The sequence below is a fragment of the Chroicocephalus ridibundus genome, chromosome 1, assembly GCF_963924245.1.
Source record: "Chroicocephalus ridibundus chromosome 1, bChrRid1.1, whole genome shotgun sequence".
Taxonomy (NCBI): domain Eukaryota; kingdom Metazoa; phylum Chordata; class Aves; order Charadriiformes; family Laridae; genus Chroicocephalus; species Chroicocephalus ridibundus.
Window position 1 is genome coordinate 7,845,798 of NC_086284.1, and position 22,807 is coordinate 7,868,604.

Below are 22,807 nucleotides of genomic sequence, written 5' to 3' on the forward strand. Positions count from 1 at the left end.
TCTTTAAGGTCCCCTTCTAACTCAAACCATTCCATGATTCTATACTACAGTACTGCCACCAGCAATTTGGGATTAAAAACCACCCTGTCGGCTGTGCTATGTACAATAGGGAAGTTTAAACTTTTCATCACTGATGTAGTAATCGGCACTGCCATATAATTAATTTGCTGCAATCACAATATTGGCTGAACAAGGACAAATACTACAATGAAGCCTTTGGAAAAAAAACATGGGGTGAAACAGTTGTGGCACAGAACAAATAAATAGCTTCCAATTCAGAAGCTACAAATTCTGGTTTTAAGAGCGAGAACCAAAACTTAGTGTGCTTTTATATTTGCCGTTAAAATGAGTCTTAACAGCCACACCATTTTCAAAATGTTCAAAATTTGAACAAAGTGTCTGTCTCAAAGAATAAAGTCAAAGCTTATTTTCAGTAACCAGGCTTTTTTTTGGGGGGGGACTTAAAATTCTATGCTTTAAGTCTTCCCAGAACAGCTCAGATGTCCATGCAATAGAGGCGAGATAACAGTTCTTATCTGTCATGTCAAAAAAGTATTCCTTCTCAAAACTAAGCATTTTAATGTTCTGAGCATCCAAGTGTGAAAATCTAACTTTAGAAGTCGAATTTCAGCTTGTCACCCGTACTAACAAGCCAGAACAAATACAAGTTACCCTTACCTTCTGTTCAAATGAAGCTCCATAATAACCATCATTGAGACCAAAAATAATCTCATTTGGGTTTCTTGCATGTATCTGCAAGAAGAGAAGAAAGCAAACTGTTTTACAGTCACCTCACTGTGATTTTACACTGCAAACGAGCACTCTCTGATAGTCAAATGCGGTTTTTCAGCACCTGTAATTCTAGACACACATGACACCTAAGAGAAAACTGAATTTAACCATAGAAAATGCATTTGCTTCCCAGCTTTAACAACAGTCACTGAGTATGTTCAGCCATTCTACCTTGAAATCAGAAACACATGCCAGAGCATCTTTCCTATGGTTGCATTTCCAGCTGACAAAAACAACTAAGAGACCAGGAAACCAATCAAAGAGGTAAGTCTCAAGAGTAATTAGCTTTCACGTGATTATTACCTAAAATGATATTCCAAGATTAGGCTTTTGTCGTCACAGTAGACACAAAATTAGTGTTCAGTATTGTAGCTAATATCCTGCTATTAATGTAAAGAACATTATTTCAAATAAAATCATGCACTACAGAATATTCCCTAGGGAGTCATTTTATTTGTCCAGTAAAAAATAGAAAAAAGCTACGCTGAAGGGTACTGGGTCTGGCAGCGATGGAGTTAACTTTCTTCATAGCAGCCCATATGGTGCTATGTTTTAGATCTGTGACTAAAACAGTGTTGGTACCACACCAGTGTTTTAGCTATTGCTGAGCAGTGCTTGCACAGCATCAAGGTCTCCTCCGTTTCTCACTCTGCCCCCGCAGCGAGGAGGGCTGGGGGTGGGCAAAATCTTGGGAGGGGACAGAGCTGTGACAGCTGACCCGAACTGACAGAAGGGATATTCCATATCGTATCACATTGTGCTTAGTGGGGAAAAACAGGGGTCAGTAGCTGTTGCTCGGGGACCGGCTGGGCATCAGTCTGATGGTGGGAGGTGGTGAATGACTACCTTCGCATCATTTGTGTGTTGTTCTTCCTGCCCGCCCCCTTTTTTACTTTTAATTATTTTTTCTTTAAGTTATTAAACTGTCTTTATCTCAACCCACAAGTTTTTCCATATTTTTGTTCCTCTGACTCACTCCCAGCCCACCAGTGCAGGGGGTGCTGGCCAGGACCAATGCACCATGTGAAGCTAGAGCAGTCATTCCCTATAAATCTTTCTTCACAGGTTTTGGAATATCCCAATTTAAAAAAAAAAAAAAATCTTCATTTTAACGTGAGAAATATACTATGAGCTATTCTAAATAGATCCTATCAGTTAATCAGTGAAAAAGGGCCCAGTAGAATTAGAACGATCTATTTGATTCAAGAGATACCATATTTTTTGGTAGCATTATTTTTATTACTTATTTCTTTTTGAGACCTTTTTATTATAAGCTCCACAATACAGAAAACACCCCACTTTTCAACTCTTTCAAAAGGCTATAGTAAGAGACAAATACCAGAATTAAAACAGATCTTATGCAGTAAGCTCCTTGGACTGAAGATCTCTGATGGGACGTCATGATTATGAGAATGGATTAAAACTGTAATATACAGAACAATTATGATCTATGTTCATTTAACTATATGTACAATCGTAATGCTATTTTCTTAAATTGAGGCATTGCAATTTAAAGCACCGAGTGTTATTATTTAAGAGCCTCAGTGAACAATGGTAGCTTAAAACATTCAGCCAGTCCAGATTTAAAGCTCTGAAGTAAACTAACATGAACCTCTGCAATCAAACTTTAAAATACATCCTTCAAATGCATTCATTTCCTTTCTTAGCATTCTATAAATTTGTTCATCCAGATGTTTTGTTTCCCTAAGTAAAAAGTTGAGGAAAAACTGTTTTTACGTTACCTGCTGGCCCAAGTACTTTAGCCCATCTAGATTGACCTTCCATTCGATCAAAAGCTGAAAGTGCTCCTTCTTGCCACCCCAGATCCTCACAACAAAACAGGAGACAGAGGTATCAAGACGATCAGGCATTATTCCGAAATCCAGACTCCTCCATGTCGGGTTCTATAGGTATTCAAAGAGGGACAAAGCAACTCAAACAAGCTGAAAGTGGTCAAATCCATTTCAAAGACTAAAAAACCTTAATAATAATGAATAGCAGCCATTTTGAGGTTCACGCAGAGTTAAAACCAACAGGCTCTGCTGCTTCCTTATTCTGTTTTCTAGACAGAATTCCTGGGTTAAAAGCTACATGCTGTAAAGTATTTTAGAAACTCAGTAGGCTCTGCTTCCTTCCATTAAAAGATGTTGAAAAATTTACTTCAGAACTTACTAATTCAGCTTAGACAAATCAGGAACTTTAAAAGTGGAAGTAAGATTCCTTTCCAGGTTACAATTCAGCTTCTGCAAACTAGGGTAAAGCTTACACTGCAAAAGTTAAATCTAAAATGCTGATCTACTCCCCAGTAATTAAGTTTGCACAATTTATTGACAGGTTTGTTCACATTCTTCTCCTCCTTGACTGATGCTCATGGGAGTCCTCAAACTTTGTCACCAAGAGCTCTTCTGCACTCCAAGAGATCAAGCTTCCATCTCAAGCTTTACAGAAGCAGCACACATTAAGATAAACTGCAAACATCCATTCCATTAAAACTCAGATTTGCAAACATGAGACATTCCAAGAACATTTAAATTAAAGATTTATGGGAACTGTTGTAATCGGCCCAAGCTGCAACCAAACCAAGTCAATCCAACACCTACTAGTGCCAAGAGCCAAATACCAACTTTAGGACTTCCACAGGGTGTCCAAATGCAAAAGTGGGAAAGTGGTTTTTTTTATAGATATCTCCCTCCTTGTCCGCAAACAGAAATAGTAGCTCCTCCAAAACAAAAGCAAAGGCAGGAACCCACCATCCCATGACAGAACAAGCCTTTCCTTCTAGCGCTTAAGCAGCTTGGAACAGGCCAAGCATCTCTGAACTGGTATAAGGCAATTTAGAATAAGATGCCTCTAAAAAGAAGGGAGGGACAAAGTTATCCAGTAAGTGTTACAGAAGGAATGCATTAATCAAGTTTTCCTACGGAGAAGGGATATTTGGTAGCTATTCAGGCACAAGAATACCAGGTCATTAAAATACCCATAGATTACGTACGGAATTTGCTCAAGACATCTTTTATTTAGATTTTTGTCATTCCATCTCACATTTCCTTTGGTTAGATTCCCTTTTTGTTATTCCTTTTCCTGATTTAGAATAGGCAGAGCTCAACATCCTGAAGTCTCAAGGAACTTCTGTCTTTGACAAGTTAAACAGCCTTGTGGACAGAGAGCTCTTCCTCCATTCAGGAGGGTTTCAAAGCATTTACAGCCCAGTATGCTATAAATGGCACAGTTCTACCTTGTTAACACAGACATTAAAAAGTCTGTTTAGCACGTTTTCAAACTCCCTTACCCAACACTTGCAACATCCTACTCCCACAAAGAGACCTACCCCTTCTCAGGTGTAATAAACTGTTCAGTTCTGGTCCCTTCACTGAACTGGAGAATTTAGAAACTGAGACATTTTCAAGCTTCAGTTTCTTAAAGCTATTACCTCTTCAAAGAATATACATTTTTATATATATGCAGGTACACGTTCCTTACTGTTCACCTCTACAGCAAAAAGATGTTCAAAGGAATCGGTGGTATATTCTGCAACACTTTGACTCTGCCTTTATTTGGGGTGTTGCAAGCAGGGCCTCTGCTTCTACACCAAGGCTGCTAAACCACAGAGCATGAGCTTCTAAGGAATCTGTACACCCAGCACAGTAACATACAAGTGCTCCTTGAATAAGCAATTTGCAGACGTTTAAATAAAAGCAGCTATTTCTGTTGCTAACATCACCAAGAACAGCAAAAAAAAGTAAAAAGATGAACTGCAAACAAACCAGAGTTATGATGCATACAATTCTCGGATACTGAAAGAAGTTAAGCCCGTAAAAATCCAGCTAATATTACTTTGCCTGTTTGGTGTTCTCCATATTTAAAATGGTTATATATTGTAAAGCTTAACCTGAGCCCTGAACAGTTTTCACATGAAAGTGCCCTACCCTTGGAGCATTTAGTCCTATCTGCAGGAATACCAACAGATCATCACGTCACAGCTGTTAACATAAATGTCCATTTATTTCTACTAGTCAGTAACTCGCTATTCCAACCCTTGTGAAAAGAACATGGAAAGGAGAAGAATGTGCAGAACCGAAGAGTAGAAATACACATTTAACATCTATGGTGTTCGGCAGAGAAATCAGCATACTTCAATAAGTACACAATTTTTAAAAGAAAGCGTTTCCATATTAAAATAACTTACCAGAGAATTCTTGATCACCTCACTCTTATAAAATTCTAAAGAAAAATGAGTAAAAAGACACCTTTAGATTAGCTTAGACACCGATACAGATCTTAGCATTTGAAATAGAAAAAGCTAAAATAAGTTAACACTCATGAAAGACAAATGCTTGTGGGACTAGTTTATCAGTAACAGATTCACAAGGAAGACTTTAAATGCAGTCGTGCTTTTGACCAAAAGTACTCATTCACACTTAATTATTAGAAGCCATTATTTAAATTTAGCATTTCATCTTTATATCCAAGATAACCCTCAAGATTTACTGAGGTTTTGGTTTCTGGGGAAAGAACATGCTCCGGTACTTTAGGATATTTGGATGACATTTGCAAAGTGACAAGAGTTTGTCATATGACATCTTCCGGGAGGACTGCAGCAGGGATAAAGTAATTGCACTGCTTTCCTGAAGAGCAAGGGTGACCTGTTCCAGATGCTTAGAAAGTGAACAGTCAAATTACCTCACAGAGGTGCCAAGAACCCTGTATTTAAATGGAAATAAGCAACTGCTGACACACGACCTTGGCTTTCCCAGCCAAAATAAGAGCTTAAAGTCTTTAGATACACAGCTCTGGAGGCTGGAATACAGATTTTGTACAATATGCCTCATTGGAGTCCAAGGATAAAGCTTTGATGGAGCGCAGAACAGTCCCGTACACCAAACACTGCAGAAATCGTGATGCATTACAGGTTCAACCAACTACCACAAGAAAGCACAGGTAGCAAGCTCAACTTATGTATTCTTACCTTTCTATAAGAGCAACCTTGAAAAAGTAAGGTTCAACTACACTAGCTGAAAATAGAAATTAGGAGAAGAAAAATTTGCCTGCAAAGCTCCAACTGTCGATCACATCAAAAGCAGCCTAAAAATACATATTTTAATAACATCTCTCCACAATGAAGAGCTATACATTGTAGTGGAAAGCAAAGCATTAAAGAGAAATGAGATCTAACACTCAAAAGCAGTCATCAAAAGCAGAACAGATGCCTGGATGCTTCTTGTCATTGGCTGACAATTTTATTTCTGGAAAAATTTGTTAATAGTAAATTCTGGGTTATGCTCCATAAAATAAGTGGTACCTATAGGGTGGAACACTCTCCCTGACACAAAGCAACTAAGGCCTCAAAAGTTCTTCTGTGCTCTTGGAAGTTCCCAGGTTTCTTAAGTTATCAATGGGGGGGGTTAAACAAAAAGAGGCTGATTTAAGAGACCCAACCACATCCATCATCTGTTTTACTTCCTTGCCTGCTAACACTGAAAGCTTTTATGAAGTTCAAGAAAACAAAGTGCTGTTAGTACACGTGATGCAAATAATGGCAGCAGGTTGTTGAGGCAAAAACATGAAAGAATTCAGATCATAAGAATTCAATGATTAACTTGTAAAAGAGTTGATAGCGAGCCTGGTTTACCTTTGTATATCTTGGCGTTATCACACAAGTGAAGAGTGAAGTAGGTATCCAAGAGGCGATAACCATTCTTATTGATAATGTTACGTGCAGCGATGTTCCGAAGATGACGAAGCCGACGCTAAAAATAAGAAAAAACCTAAATAGTTAAAGAACTTCCTTGGATTGAAATTGAACCCTTTCATTTTTTTTGTATTAAAACATTTTAACAATTTCCAAAGCACCATTGTCAAAAAAAAAATCCCACCAAACGCTCGGTTTTCTTTGGCAGAAAGCTCGTGTGAACTATAAGCATTCAGCAAAGCCATAGGAAACCGACTGGACAAGCAACAACTAGCACCTATGAGCTCAGATTAAGTAACACTGATCTACAAGATAAACTATTCTTACTCGTGTCCTATACGTAATTTTTATTCCACATGTCTAAATCACTCCAACTATTTGAGCAGCTTCAAGCAAATATGTGACACTATTAGCATCAAACAGCAGCAGTATCACCCAGGTGTTCTGCATCATGACATTGGAAACACTTCCTCGCCAAAGCTATTTTCAACAAACACTGGTGAAAAAAGAGCTCCAACATAAACCACTGCCTAATCCAGAGCCAGAAGTAACTTGGCTGAACAAAACTTCCTGAATTCACAGTAATCCTGGAAACTGCTCTTACAACCTTACATGAAAGTAAAAATACATCAGACAGACCTATCTAGATTTTCAGGGAACCTGAAGTCAAATTTGTGATGTCTGTCAGCTACCTTCTGCTTGGGTAACCTAGTCCTTTTCTCTTGGATTGAATACATTAGAATATGTCACTAAGTTTTAGTTTAAGTGATTTCATCCAACTTAAACACTGTGTTAGTTTGCTACAATACCGTATCTCGAATGAAAATCATCAGGTTGAATCAATTCCCGCCCCCCACCCCCCCAATGCCAAATAGCTTTAATAGTTGTAGCTAAAATTCCCAGCTTCAAAGCATACTATTCCCTTTGTCTTTGACAAATATTTACATTATTAGCTTACTGTTAAATTTAACTAGTTAACAAAGCGATTTTGTAGGACTGTCCAGTCACTCTTAAATCACTGCTTAGCTGGGGTTCTTATTTTAACTTTGAAAACCCAGGCATGCTTAAAACTGACTACCATGAACTTAGCACTCAGCAAACTGCCACATCGAATATATAAAGTTTTCGCCAAATCCTTCAGTATCACATTCTCCCCATCAATCTCTCAACCCTCCACTGTCTTGCTCATCTATCACAGGGGTGTTGATAAACGGTGCTCTGTCCTTTTTGGATCACCGCAAACCACCACAAGCCTCAAACAACTGGTTCAGTGTTTCCTTTTACCACAGATTTCATTTTACAGTACACTACTTTTTCCCAAAGGCTTGTTGATCTGTAAGTCTGGATCCACCTTAAAAGAAACACTCTCGCACTGACCAAAAGCAGATTCAAAATGCTTTTGAAACCGAAAGACAGTGTTTCTGTTTGCAGCTTGTCCTAAAAGACTTTTAACAAGAGTTGAAAGGCTATAATCTGTTTTGGAATCACAATTTGAAACTTTATATCGCTTAACATCACTTAAGTGATATATTAGTTTTCCTCCCTGGAAATATATAAGAATATTAAATTTCTGTTCATGTGACACTCAAAACCACCAGTGGATTCGTGTGAAGTCTATTTATGAGTTAGACTAAAAACTGTCTGAGATGGGATGCCCAGATACCCCTAGCATACACATGCAATACAAAATTAAAAACATAACAAAACAAACACCACTTCTAAGCTGCGTAATTGCAGAACTACACGGTCTTACTTCACTAGAAATTAGTATCAAGAATGTCAACAGAAAGCTAAAGCCTCACTTAAAAAATACACGGACCTTGTACGTTATTTCAAACCTAACCCTATAGCCATGTGGGTTTGCTGGCCATTTTTATAAGCAACTTAAACATTCCATAAGAAATGGCTTTGAACATACATCGCACTCTCTATAAAAGTGATTCAAGGGTTTTATGTGCCATCGTTCTCCTTTAATTAATTTCAGTAGCATACCGACCAATCATCTACCATGGTAATTCCTCCCTTCATTTGTTTTTTGTTTTTTTTTTTTGTTTTTTTGTTTGTTTTTTTTTTTTTTTTTTTTTTTTTTTTTTTAACACCTTACAACTTAAGAATAGCCCACATAGCATCTAACTAATCTAAAGGGGGAAACTTTCTGCAGGTCTTTTTAGGATTGCAAACTAATTGCGCGACCGGTTTAAGTAGCAGGTTACAATGAAGTAGCCCTCAAGCAAAGCCAAACAAGTTTCTCATCTTTCACTACACGCAATGAGGTTTGGAAAAAGCTGTTGAGTGTTATAACCTACACCTGCATCTCTGGACAAGAGCAGCGTCCTTACCACCATGGTTTGTGACTTCTTTGCACCCTTCAAACTCTGGAATTTATCCTGAATTCTAAAGTCTCACTTCTCCCAAACCAGTTGGAAGAGGAACATTAAATTTGGGGCTGTGAGACCACACCACAGTTGAGGATACAACATGCAACAGGTAATGAAGTCTATTTAAATCTCCAAGTTAGCCGTCACTCTCCTCCACCCTCCTGTCCCACTCCTTGTCCCATTAGCCCAGCTGACAGGGAACAAGTTTCCAAATACATGGACAATTTTCTTGTTCACACTCTTTAGTATGAGGTCATGATGGATCTTTCAGGACTTGGATCCTGAAAATAAACCTTCCAGTTTGCCCACTACACTGACATTATATTGCATTATTCTGATTTCCTCAGAATTCAAAGGCAGCATTCAGAGCTAATTAACCTCTCCTGACCAAAGATAATTAGCTTTAGCCAGGAGACCCATCAACTATGAAGACATATCCAAAAGACAATTCAAACAGGCTCTAAAATTCTTCACCAAGGGCTTGCAGCTGTTCTGTGACAAACAGTAAGTATTATTTTGATGAAATTTTCAAATCTCTACTAAGCATTACCTCGTATGTGTTTCACATCTTTTTTGCTCAAGATGTTAGAATACACAAAGCAAAACACCCACTGTGTTGTTGGTCAGCTATCACTGACATCACCCAAATCACCCTGCTGCATCGCCCTCCTTATCTGTACTAATACTACTAATAAATAAGCACTTGTGCAGCTGCTCAGTGAATCACACTGGGGAACCGATCTGGATGAAAATTAACCACTTCTGTCTTCTAGTGGGTTAGTTTCACCAGCTCAGCTCCTCAATATGGTTCACAATGCAGCTCTACAAGCAGCTGTGCTGATGGAAGAGGGGAAGGTGCAGCAACAAGCAGCCAAAGGCAGACAGGACCATTCAAATGAAACCACCAGCTTAAAATATGTGCAGAGCTACATACAGCCTGGAGCCCCTCTGCTGTGAGGACAGGCTTGGGGGGCGGGGGGGGGGCGGTTCAGCCTGGAGAAGAGAAGGCTCCGCGGAGACCTTGGAGCCCCTTCCAGTCCCTCAAGGGGCTCCAGGAAAGCTGGGGAGGGACTCTGGATGAGGGAGGGGAGCCATGGGACGAGGGGGAAGGGTTTTCCACTGCAAGAGGGGAGACTGACACGAGATCTCAGGCAGAAATTCTTGGCTGTGAGGGTGGTGAGCCCCTGGCCCAGGTTGCCCAGAGAAGCTGTGGCTGCCCCATCCCTGGAGGGGTTCAAGGCCAGGCTGGACGGGGCTTGGAGCAACCTGGTCTGGTGGGAGGTGTCCCTGCCCAGGGCAGGGGGGCTGGAACTAGATGATCTTTAATGTCCCTTCCAACCCAAACCATTCTGCAATTTATGATTCTACAAGCAAAGTGGAAAGTGTTTCCCTGTGAGGTATCAGTGCATTTCAAACTGCAAAAGCAACTCTTTATGGAGAAATGACCTATTATACTTGACACCAAATACAGTAGCTGCAAATAATCCTGAGTTCTTTCATTTCCTTTTTCTTTTAGATGAAGTGGGAAAGAGCAGTCGCTTCTCATTAGAGACAAGTTTTGGGTATTTTCCCTTTTTATAGAAGTATCAAGAAATCTTCATCACAAGAAAGGATCCCCCCACAGATGAGATGCTCTGCAACCAGAACAGCCATTTGAAAAAGCCCAGTTTAAAAATCAAAATACAAGTGCTACAAAAATGTGATAAAAGCTTTGGAAGCCTCATGAGTCACATAGCTCAGAAAAAGCCAGCTGTGTTTGCAAGCTGATAGTGCAGGATCCTCTTTCATACAAAAGATAAGCAAAATATGCAGATGAGTATAGATAATTCTCACCGCTATCTCCTCTAACAGTTGACAGTCTATCAGCAACAGTCCTGAAGATCTCAGACACTACACCAGCCATCTTAATTAGACAGCCTTCTGCAAAAAAAGTTATTTTTCAACAGAGCAGTGATTTAGGTAAGCTCTGACAAGCAGAACTGATACCATCAAAAAGGGTTTTAACTTTTCCAACAGCTCTGAATTTAGTGCAGGCAGCCTGAATTCAGGTGTACCTGGATCACTGCTTAGCAGAGTAGTCAAGCAGGTTTAACAGCTCATTCTAGGGGGTTTGTGACACACAAGTTATTTTGATTACCACAATTGTCCTAGTCCTTTGCACTTCAAGTCAATGAAGCAGTGAAATTACATACTAGGCCTTGTTATCATTTGATTTAATTGCCAGTCTAAGTTGCAACTGAGTAAAAGCAACTGCTACACAGCAACTCCTACATGAAAGAAATTAACACTTCCTGCTACCTTGAAAAAATCTACGACTACAAACCAGAAGAGATCCACTAATTTTCCCTTAGAAGAAACCCTGAGTCGTAGTTTATATTTCAAAAACACTGCTGGAGGTAAAGATATCACAGGTTATAAGCATACGGCTATCCTGAAGACATACAGAAAAGCTTTAGATGAGATCAGAAGAGAAGAGCCTACCATCAGGTTTCATCCCTCGTGCCTGCAGAGCCACAAAACTCACTTCCCAGAATTCAGCAGCAGCATCTTGACAGAGCTGCTATGGAGCACAGTGAGACCATCCATGTGCAGCAGTGACCAGCTTCTCTCAAAAGTCAGGGGTCTTTTTTTTTTTCTTAAATAAAGCAAAGCACTCAGTTTTCATCATTCTGAAGAACTATTATCAGTTGTTTAACGTATCTAGTGCTCCCATTCAGTGACTTTCTGGGAACCTCTCCAGAAATACCACAGGCCATAAACAAGTCAGGCTGCTACAGAATAAAGTATTTTGGTCAAGATCCTCATTAATACTTTGCTTTTACATAAGATGATCCCAGAACTCTACAGTCTACCAAGTCTTCTGAGCTTTAAAGGACTGAAACCACACAGTCCCTTCATGCTTTAGTTCCCTCAACATTAAGATACCCTAATCTTTCACTACCCTCTGCCTAAAATACCACCTTCTGCATCTAGACACTTGTTCCCACTCCACACAATATTTTCTTGTGCAGTCTCATGGGGAGGGTCAGAGAATTTATCCAAGCTATAACCGGCAAAAAAGAGGAAGCTCATTTTAAGTCAAAGTTCCTCCAATTCAGCTCACTGCAGCTACATAGATGTGTCCACCACAAAAGCAGAGCAGGCAAGAGCAGAAGGTAGCAGAGGGTTTTTTTTTAACACTGCAGTTTCTTCATGGCTTAAACTGATCCAGGCACCACGCGCTGCTTCCCTCTGGGCCTGAGAAACTGAAGCGACAAAACTATTCACTTGGGTTTATTATTGGGTTAAATCTAACAATCTGGTACCATTAATAAAAATCACTGTAGAGATGGGGGGTAGGGAGGAAGGGAAGAAAAGGGAATTAGACAAAACAAGAGAGAAGTGCACTGTTGTTACCATAAGGTCAGGACTGTTCGTGGAACCACAAGGAGAACAGCAACTACCTACAACAGCCTAAAGTATTTGTGGAATTTCATAATTATTTGTTCAAGGTCACATAATGGGTAGCAAAAACAAGCACAGAGAGTTCTGACTCCTCTTCCATCTTAACCACTTTATTATTCTCTTACAAGAATCAGATGACCCTGGGAAAAAAATAATCATGTAAGTATATCCAAGCAGGATGAGAAAACAGCCAAACACGATTTTTCTATCTTCAGTACTGATCTACCACACTTACTAGCTCAGGCTCCAAGTATGAATAGTGAAGCTCAGGTCATTAATATGGGCAACAGCTAAGTCTTATTCTTTATCACATGGAGCCTATCATTTTATTAGCAGCTGAGATGATCTAATGGCTCACTGCTGGGAAAAGGGGGAGGTCTGTCTTCTTTCTGTCCCACATCTGTCTCCTCCTCCTCCCCCCTCTCCCAGTTGCACGATCTGCCCTCTTTAGCACTGGCTCCTTCAGCAGAACTATTCATGAATTCTTGTTCCCAGCAGAAACAGTGACACTTTAACATATTAAATCAATTCGCAACAGTGTCAAAGGAGCATTTAAACTTAAGGAAGGCAGGCAGTTAAGTTTCTCCCAACAACAGCCATCCAAGATGCCAGCCATCGTATAGCCCCCTCTGGGAAAGGCGGGTTAGGGCTGAAAATTCTTCCAGATGTTGATAAAAGAATGACAGTGGGCCTACTGCATCATAGAATCACAGAATGGTTCGGATTGGAAGAGACCTTAAAGATCATCCAGTTCCAGCCCCCTGCCTCGGGCAGGGGCACCTCCCACTAGACCAGGTTGCTCCAAGCCCCATCCCACCTGGCCTTGAACACTTCCAGGCCCATGAGCAAGTTTCAGAAATTCTGTTGGAGTAGTATAATTTTTAAAGAACTTAATAGATTTGAATACATTTTCCAGAATGAAGTTTAAATTCAATTAGCCTGGAAGAAGTTTTATAAATCTGTGGCTGGATCCAAAAAAGGCTTTTTTTGCCCCACCACAGCACCCTGGTGACATCCCATATAACCCATGTAAAATGCAAACATCACACAGGTTCAAGAGTGTGTTTCTGATTCAACAAAGAATAAGTAGAGGGGAGGGGAAAAAAAAAAAAAAAGAAAAAAGCAACCTTACTTTTGCCTGAAGTGTAAATTCAAGTAAAACCAGTGTTAAGAAGGCTGGGAAATCATCTTGTACAAGCGAAGTCAAAATTTACAGAAATAAAAGCCCCAGAGCTGCCAAAAGCAAATCACCATTCAGGGTTTTCAATGAGGCCCGATTACCTGAAAAGCAATCTTTTTTCTCCAGAAGACATACTGTACAGGACTTTCAACACTGGCTACAATTTCAGCACCAATTCTCCTTACTTAGTCTTTAATGGAACATCCTACCTATCAGATAGTTTTTGACATAAATACCAAGTCTTAATCTCTGGATATCATCTCTGATTTTCAGACTGCTGCCCTCCTCCTGATTGTTTCAAGCGAGAATATTCCACAAATTCTTTTCAGTTCAGGATCAGCTGTGACCTCTGTACAAGCTGGTACATATTCTTGTTTTACCTGGCTTTCATATGAGTTTCCTAGCTTGCCTGCTTTATGATCCACAGTAGCTCTGGAAGAATTTAAGCAAAATCCTTCCAACTATTCTAGCATTAAAGCAGGGTCAGAGATTAGCTAGCAACACAAAAGTTCCTACAGCAAATCCAGTTGTTTCGAACTTAACAGAACTGAGCTTGCAAGGTCAGCTATTTGTCATAATTAAGTAACAGAAAAACACAGGGCTCTGAGTGCTTTGTAGCCCACAGCAGTCAGGTTGAGTACTTTTTTTTTTTCTTTTCTTAAAAAGTATAAAAGCTTAGTTCTAAAAAAAAAAAACAACTATCAAAATATGGACTGTATTTAGCCAACATGAGGATTATTTATTAACACAGCACTGCTCTACACATTATTACAATTTTCTACTTCCTCAGATTTTCATCAGTTACTTGCTGTCACCTATCCATACCAGTTTGGATATTAAGTAGCAATCATGCAACTTGAGTTCTTGGAAGTCAAATGGTAGACAAGAATACATACTTAATTCGATTTTACATAAATTTTCAAGCTGCCTTGTTTTCCAATTTGATAAAATCCACTACATAAGGTACCTGATAGAAGGTTTGGGTCAAGTTTGCTGCACTACGCAAAGCCTTTAATAGTAAAGGAACATACAGCATTCAGAAACTATTTAGATGTGTTGTGACTTAAAACGACAGCAAGGACAATAAAATGCTTGTACTCCAGTTTACACGCTCACCAGGAAGATTTATTTAGAAGTTCTGTAATTAAGCAGTTTTCCACATCTTACAGTTAAGAGAATTGCACATGATTTCAGACCTACTTCAGAAGCAAAGCAGAAGCATTTGATATGCAATTTTGTAGGACTCACCATAAGGAATTTTTGGAATTCTATTTTAATGTCATTTCAGCAGCACTTGAAGTCAGCAAGGCCCTCAAAGCTACACAATTATCATTAGTTCAATGAATCGTTTGTGGATCTCCTTATAACTGCACCCCTTCATATCTCCATTTCCTCATGTCAAGTGATGGGATTCATCAGCAGTTCAGTAACTCATTTCCCTTTCCAAAGCTTAGCTACTTTCTGGCAACAGTCTTTAAAAAGTTATGTCTGCTATGAATTATACCTGAGGCCAACACCAGTTCAAAGATGCAATTCTTCCTGTGAAGATGCAACATACAAACACACCACTTCCTTCCCTCACATTCCTGAGGATTTGATGCAGGGAATGAGACACACTGAATCTGTGCAGTGTGATTTACCCAGACTAAGTGACCACAAGAAAAGTCAAAACTACCTTCACCAACATGGGCTTAAAGTTATCACAGATGTGCAATTGTGGATTTTAGCTTACAGTTCCTTAAATCAAGGTGCTTCCTTCCCTTTACGCTTAGGGCATCTGAGAGGCTTTTGAAAGGGTCACTTTAGACAGAAAACACCTACAAAGCTTTCACTTGAACACAGTAAGGCTCAATACAAGTTTCTCATCATCCGTACTCTGCCACAACTACTCCTGTTTCTGTACGGCACTGGGAGTTTCAACAAGGACAGTCAGCAAATGCAAGATGTGGTCCAAAAGGCATTGAGTCTTCCCTAACGCATATAGGGAGAAAGTGAAAGAGGAAGAAGCAGCAACAGCTCTGCATTTGAAACGGCCCATGCAGAAGTATAACTATTCTCCAGCTACTTGAATGCAAAAGAGCCCTTCATTAGCTCAACTCAGAGTCAAAGAACACAACGTGTGAAGTCAATGTTATATCTGACAAAACATGTCAGTCTATGGTACGGCTGCTCCTTTAATGCTAATTAAAACAGCAATAGTAGTATCAGAAAATAATGAAGATAGCTAATTACACAATAACTGAAAAAAAATAAGATGGCTGTATATTACTCTTAAAAGGCAGCTACATCCTTTGGTCTATCCTCCCTTGCACCTTCTCTTGCTAGCTAGCCCACTGAACCCTTTCCTCACCAAATAACTGAATTTACATTGGGGAGCTGCTCAGAACTCAAGTTCTACCTCAGAGCAATAATGTAAACAGTTGGTTCAGCATGAGCAAGAAGTCTTCTCTTTGCACACCATAACCACACACAGAAAGTCTACAGTGCTGTTTTGGAGTTCAGAACCAACGAGACAACCAAGACCGATATTCAATGCAAGCCCACAGTGTTCATGTTCTTCACTAGTTTCTTCATCCTCGTCCTTTTTTCCACATGCAAAATTTGTGCTGATCTCTGCAGAAAGACTGAAACAGCCTGTTATTTAAAACATAAGGTAGGAACAGGTACAGAAGACACAGGTATTCAGGATAGCTAGTTAGATGTGACAAAACAAGACTCAAGACACAGAATTCACTTAAATTTAATGTTAGCACAAAGGGTTCAAAAGCAAAATCATAAGCCCCTGCAGGGACTTAGGCAAATGAAGTTCTTTCTGTGTATTGTTTCAACAGCTGTGTTTGTTATGGTCACTACAACATCAAGAGTGACAGACCAAGCAAGCTGGCAAACACCACAACCCCAAAGAATAAAGACTGTCAGCGCACCCTAAAAGAATTGCTCTAAACTAGGGTTAAGAAAACCTTATAAGCACTGACCACTGGCCAGACAAAGCTCCTCTTGCTAGGTGTTTATATAAGATACAAATAACAAGGAACTAGGTATACAGTCTTCCCATCTTTAACCAAGATCTTTAAGAAGCAGCAGCTAGAAATACCATCTTTTCTTATTGATGTTTTCCTCCAAGTTTGTCCAAATAAACATTTAATCATTTGTGAGACGGAAGACCAAAACTACAACTGCTTCTTTGACATAACGTGGGAACTGTGCCACGGGGTAGAAAAGAGAACACCGGGGTGCAAGTCCTACCTCATTAATAACGCCTGTAGCAGTTCAGAGAAGTCCCTTAAGCCTCTTAACATCACCTCGGACAAGAGAGCATTAGTCCATATTAGCTGCGGGAATGACCTGGGAATACCAATTAAGCAATGGAAAAAAAGATGACGCTCAGAAGGAAGGGCCCAAAAAGTAAACAGGGCCTTATGGAACAAACCATCAAGAAAGTCAAAGCAAAGGCACTTCTGACCTTAACGAACCACTTGATTTTAAGTATGCACCAAGTTGCACGAGTAAACAGCATATGTTGATTAATAACCTGAAGCATATTAATGTTTATCATGTTACTGGATACCAAACCAAGGCCAGACTAGCAAGCCTCTCTTCATAAATAAGGAATGAATCTTTAGTTACCAGCTACCAAGACCTTTCCTTCACTTAATTAAGAATATTCCCTAATCCCCCACATATCTCCTGAATAAAGCATCAAAACTGATTTATTACAGTTTTCTGACAGAACGGTCTCTCTCTAACTTAGCAACAGATCATCCAGTCTGCCAAACACACTTGCATTCCTTAAGGGGGAAAAAAAAAAAAAGTACATTGTAGAGAATAAAAAATCCAGCCCCAGATTAACAGCCAACCTTTTGGGCTACAATTACAGTTTTACAGTAACTCTAACAACTATTTCCTCTGAATTACCTCTGACAAACACAAGAGACTGGTACAGCTGGACATGGATATAACTGTGTAAGACCACTAGATCAACATCCACATAGTGGTATTTTACTGGAGCCGCACTTCCCTCCCCACTCGATGTTTACAAGACAGCACATGTCTAAGAGAAGTGAAAGCAATATTCAAATATGACACTTTCCAGCCGCTATTCTGATTTCCCCCAGCATATTTAGTAGGAAAGAGGAAGTAAAATACCTAAGAGTCAGTCTTTGTTTTCATATTACTCAGTGGAATATACAGCAATAGCTATATAAAACTATCTCCAAAAATGATGCTCTTTTCACACTATTTAAGTTGAAAAGCTAGTAGGTGTGCAGCCCTGAGCCCGCACAGTAGCTTTCTTCACTTCTCCCACATACAAGACCTCTCAAACTCATTTGCCAGCGCACTTTGAATCACCCATTTCTGCCATGTTACCCGAGTTGCTGCATACATCTTTAAAGAAAGTAGCTATGAAATCTTAACCTTGTTCTAATTCACCCATATTCTTCTCATCTTGCTTCACCCTCTACTCCCTTGGATCACCTCAAGTATCTAGACATACATCCAAGGTACTGGATTGTCACTTCCAACTGCCGAAAATATGGTTTTATTTATTATCAGAATCCAGAAGTACTCACAATTCAGAAGTACTTTTTTTTTTTTCCAAAGTTCTTTCCAGAAGTACTTTCAAAAGAAAAAACAGCTTTAAAGTTCACTCCACTCATGACTTCCATTCCTTTCCATCCTGGGTTCAAACAGTGTAGCAATGCAAGTTTCCAAAGTGTAACTAAGCTAAGCTCGTGTAATTACTAAAATTCCAGAAGCTCAAAGACTGTTAAGTGCTTAATATATAACATTTCTTTAAATGTAGCTCAATGGAACAACTTCTTGTACAAGACATTTTGCCAAATGGATAGAATCTTCACTTCTATGGTCATCAATGAGATATTCAGGTCTTGTCATCAACTTCCCATTTCTTTATGGGAAGGATTATGGAATAAGAGTACGAACCTGAAAAGGACCTTCACAGTCTTTGAATCCAATCCCTTCACTACAACTCATGGAAAGTAAACATTATAGCATAGCTTCATGTTCAAAGTAGATTTTGGGGAAATCTTCCTACCACTTCGGGTCTGCTCCAGAATTTTGTTTAGCCGACAGAAGTTTTTCAATTCCTAAATAAGATTTTCATCTTCAGTATTCAAAACAAAGGACCTTCCCCTGCCAAAGAGGTTTAGGATGGGGATAACCTATTGTTTAAGCAGCGGTGGGATGGGAGAAAACATAACCTGGCCACATGATACTTTCACCCAGCTACTGGAAATGCCAACATGCATTTCATGAAACCAACACGCATCTAGTCTGTCAAGTCTGTATCAGTACTGAATATAAACACATGTGATGCTCAGCAGTTTGATAAAGTTCAGAGTGCAAGGAAGCCTCAGATGGCTCATCACAGAACCATTTCAGGTCCCTTGCCCTTATCATCTCAAACCTCTGTCCCACAGGATGCGAGCTGAACTGCTCCCAGCGCCAGTATGGATGCCACAGGAGCCATGTTTCATTGCTCTTGGGTTCCTAAATATCCATCAAACTGGTTCTTGATGAATCCCAGTCTGAAAGTGAATGGAGACTACAGAGCATCCTTGGGAAGTTTCACTAAATGTTTGCTCTGTTTTGCTCTGCCCTAAACACATATCTCTGACACCTGTGGCTGAAAGCTCATTGCTGCTTCTTTCCACAGAAACTTTCACCTTCCAACAAGAGATGTCTATGAACTGAAAGACAGAGAAGATATTGGGTCACTTGGACTTTGGTCTAACACTATTCACGGCTGTGCACAGTGGCACACTTTATCCCACCCCTTCTTATCACCATGTCCATATTCACACCTAACTCCCACACATGCACTCTCCCACGCAATATATCCAAAGTCCTTAAGCAGCTCATCTTGGAAACCCGCCTTGGGCATCACTACACAGGGCATATTGAAACATGATTGACCAACACTGACCTGGAACTAAAACCTCTGATGGAAAAGACCTAACTCTGTGTACAGCTCCTCATGTATCCCCTCGTATCTATAATATCTAACTTTTTCCCCCCATTACTTAAGCTATCTCCATTGAGCAGAAAATTGCTTACATCAAGGCATCAAGAACATGAGTCCAAGAGTTGAGCAGTTTCCTGGGGAAAAAAGCAGTTAGAGATGGAGGTGATCTGTAGCCCCATTATAGGATAATGCCTTATGTACAGTCTAAACATCACATTGTTCTCCCTCTATAATTTGGAAGTAAGCCATAGATGATCTTCCAAAGAAAGCTCCTTGCAACTCATCATCAATCAGGGCAGTGGAAAACAGCAACGTGAGTAGACCAAACTTTTTAGCGTACCACTGGCAAGTACTGGTGGCAGAGATGCAACTGGCTGAGGAACATTTTCCCTGTGGTTGGTGTGCGGTCAAACCACTTGGGAATGAGCTGTTGAAATACTTTATCATCAGCCAAGACACAGAAGTGCCAAGCTGTTACACATATGACTTAGTAATCACCTACTACACTGGAATCCACATTGGGTTTTGTTCGCTTTTCTTCTGTCATCTACTTTTATCACAATAAAGTAGTGGGGGACGTTTTTGTCATTTTCTAAAATGCTTCCAGCCATTGTTTCTGAGTGATCCACCTTTGCTCCACTCGAAACGAATTATACCTACAGTTTACTCATGCCCTGATTAGCCACCTAGGCAAGAGGGATGCTTCAGTCTATCGACATGGATCTGACTGAATGCCTGAATCGCAGGCCAACTGGAAATCATTTATGTTTAAAAAAGTATGGGTTCTTTTTCTTCCTCACAACTCCCTATTCGCTGACTACAAACTGAGCATCAGTACGGCTGTTTGTACAACAGTACATGCAGTTCAAGTTCAAGCTCACAGGTCTTCAAACACTATCTCACCACCCATTAAAAGCTTCAGTCTCTCTAATGCTGAAATTGGTAGTAAAAGCTTACCAATTTCAGCGTGAAGATAAAGTTTGAAGCGCTGGAAGCACTGGTTCTGGAGCCCATGAGGATGTGCTTTCCTGTCTCTAAGACAACGACACATGACATCTGTTTTGGTCAGCAATTAGCACAGTAACATTCAACAGATCATTTGACTGCAGCATGACTGGCTATGTTAAGACTACATTTTTCTGTCCAACCCCTTCCATCTAGAATATAAGAGTCTTAAAGGTTTGGTTCCCCCCCACCCATTGTTTTGAACTGCTCATAATGACAGGACTGAAAAGTTTGTTTCAAGCATTTAGAAATCAGTAAGCTATCATGACACTCCTGGCTTTCTTGCATGGAGCAACTAGGAAGAGAAAGCGCTAAAGAATCTCTGATTTTAAAGCAAAATTATTTCATGACACATTTTCAGTTCTGTTAGACGCGCTCTCCAGGAAATGACATCCTGGCATAATTACTTAGGGATAAAAACTGGAATTTTACACTTAACCAGATGCATTTCTTTATAGCCATATTTTCTATTTCCCCCACTTAAAATGTGGAATAAAACAGCAAAAGGTATTCTTAGGCCAGGTCATTCTGCCACCAATAAACAAGTTAAAGAACAGGTTAGTCAGTCTGACACAAGTGTGGTCACACTGGCAAAAGAACCTGGACATGACATTTTCACTCCCACAAAATGTGTCAGTAGCAGGAGCTTTGTTTTCTAGTCAATGTGAATTTCACTGGCACATTTAAAACTAGACTAAACACAAATTACACCTTCAATACTTCAGTTGTTAAAAAGTCATTTCAGTCATTAAAAGCACTCACCTTAAGTTCACATTTGAGAATTTGGTCTTTAGAGAGATTTATAGCCATGACTCAGACCATCTTACTCTCACCCTTATACTCACAAAAATGCAGCACTGGGTGTTCTAGAGAAAATTGCCTACTAAAACAAATCACCGAGTTGATTTCTGTGCTGGCAGGTAGAAAAAATTACCTTGCATTACATAGCACCACAATCAGATCAGACAGATTTTTGCATTATAGAAGCGGTACAACAGACTGGAATGACTTTTCCATTCTTTTTCATGATTCTGCAGTAAAATATCCCCAGGGTGACAGCCCCTTCAAGGTAAGGTATCTTGCAATTCAGTAACAGACTTTTAAGCTCAGATAATATAGTGAAAGAGGATGATTTGTTATCAGTGTACTTTCAGAGCTTCTTGATTTGATTCCAAGCACTGGCACAGCATACAGATACCTCAGTACGTGGTCCTTGTATTTGCAGAGCACACAGCAAAACAATACCTCAGACTTTGTCACAGACTTACATTTGCTACAATTAAGATTTCTTCAGCACCCACCCTACATAACTTAAACTAAATATTTACTCAACTGGAACATCCTATAATTGATGATTCAGTTTCTGCTCCTACAAACTCCTACAAAAGCTTCTGCTCCTAGAAAAAAAAGACTGTGTTTTGGTCTCACTTTCACAAATGAAGTCCAGTGACTAATAACTAAGGCTTCTCCCTGCAGCGTTCACTTGGTTCTTGCACAAGTCTGGGAAAGACTAAAACCAAAAATTCATCAGGGAGAAGGCCATACTTGATCTCCTGAACTAGCCACTGCTCCCTGTAAAGTTCACCCAAAGGAGTGCACATGTTTATGTTCATTGACATAGAACAGGAACACATTTTAGAAAAAGTACTTGCTCTCAAGTCAGGGTCAATACTTGCACAGCTCCGGTGGCCAAGAGTCACTTCCATTCCCTCCCTTTGCCCCTAAGTTGATGCCTGGTAGATTATGTTTGTCCAAAGAGCAGTTATATCTTCATTTCAAGTTAACATCTATTGATTTTTCTCTAGTAACTCTTCATTTTCACATCTGGTGACACATAGCTCAAGTAATTCGGAGTGTGTGTCTACTTCTTAATAACATTGACTGCACTGAGGCAATGAACCAAAACTTGAAGTGCAGTATTTATAAAGAGAATCATGCCTTTGGTAAGTAATTATTCATTCCCCCTCCACCACCACTGCTTAAGCTCCCATACAATAAAAGTCACTGCATGCAAGATGGGAAAGGGCACAGACTTGGTCTGATACAGATTGCTAAACCCTCACGCACAGAACAGACTTCCTCACTTAACCTTGCTCCTAATGCTCTCCAAAATTAAAATGTGGGATGGTTGCCCAGTAAACCAAAAGCCAACTATCAGCAAACAGGAAAAACAGAGTTAGCTGAAGGAAGGATGTGATGGGGAGGGAACATTTCACCACTTTTCAGAATACACAGTACATTTTATCCATGCTCACCTCGCACTCCATTACAAGACACAGCAGGAGAGGAGAGGGCACCCCAGCTGCTCCCGCCCCATCAGTTACCCAAACTAA

The 22,807-nt window shown here is 39.9% G+C and overlaps 1 protein-coding gene across 2 annotated transcripts in view; it reads right to left on the reverse strand.

Moving 5' to 3' along the window:
- UVRAG (UV radiation resistance associated) overlaps nt 1–22,807 on the reverse strand; it is a 111,037-nt gene that overhangs the window by 87,005 nt on the left and 1,225 nt on the right. The window contains exons 2-5 of one of the 2 annotated variants that reach the window (XM_063327187.1): nt 6,422–6,539; nt 4,979–5,013; nt 2,535–2,696; nt 679–753 (exon numbers count right to left, since the gene is read on the reverse strand). In XM_063327187.1, the coding sequence (XP_063183257.1) occupies nt 679–753; nt 2,535–2,696; nt 4,979–5,013; nt 6,422–6,539 (390 nt within the window). The remainder of the gene's footprint in view (nt 1–678; nt 754–2,534; nt 2,697–4,978; nt 5,014–6,421; nt 6,540–22,807) is intronic. The other variant, XM_063327196.1, reaches the window with a different exon arrangement.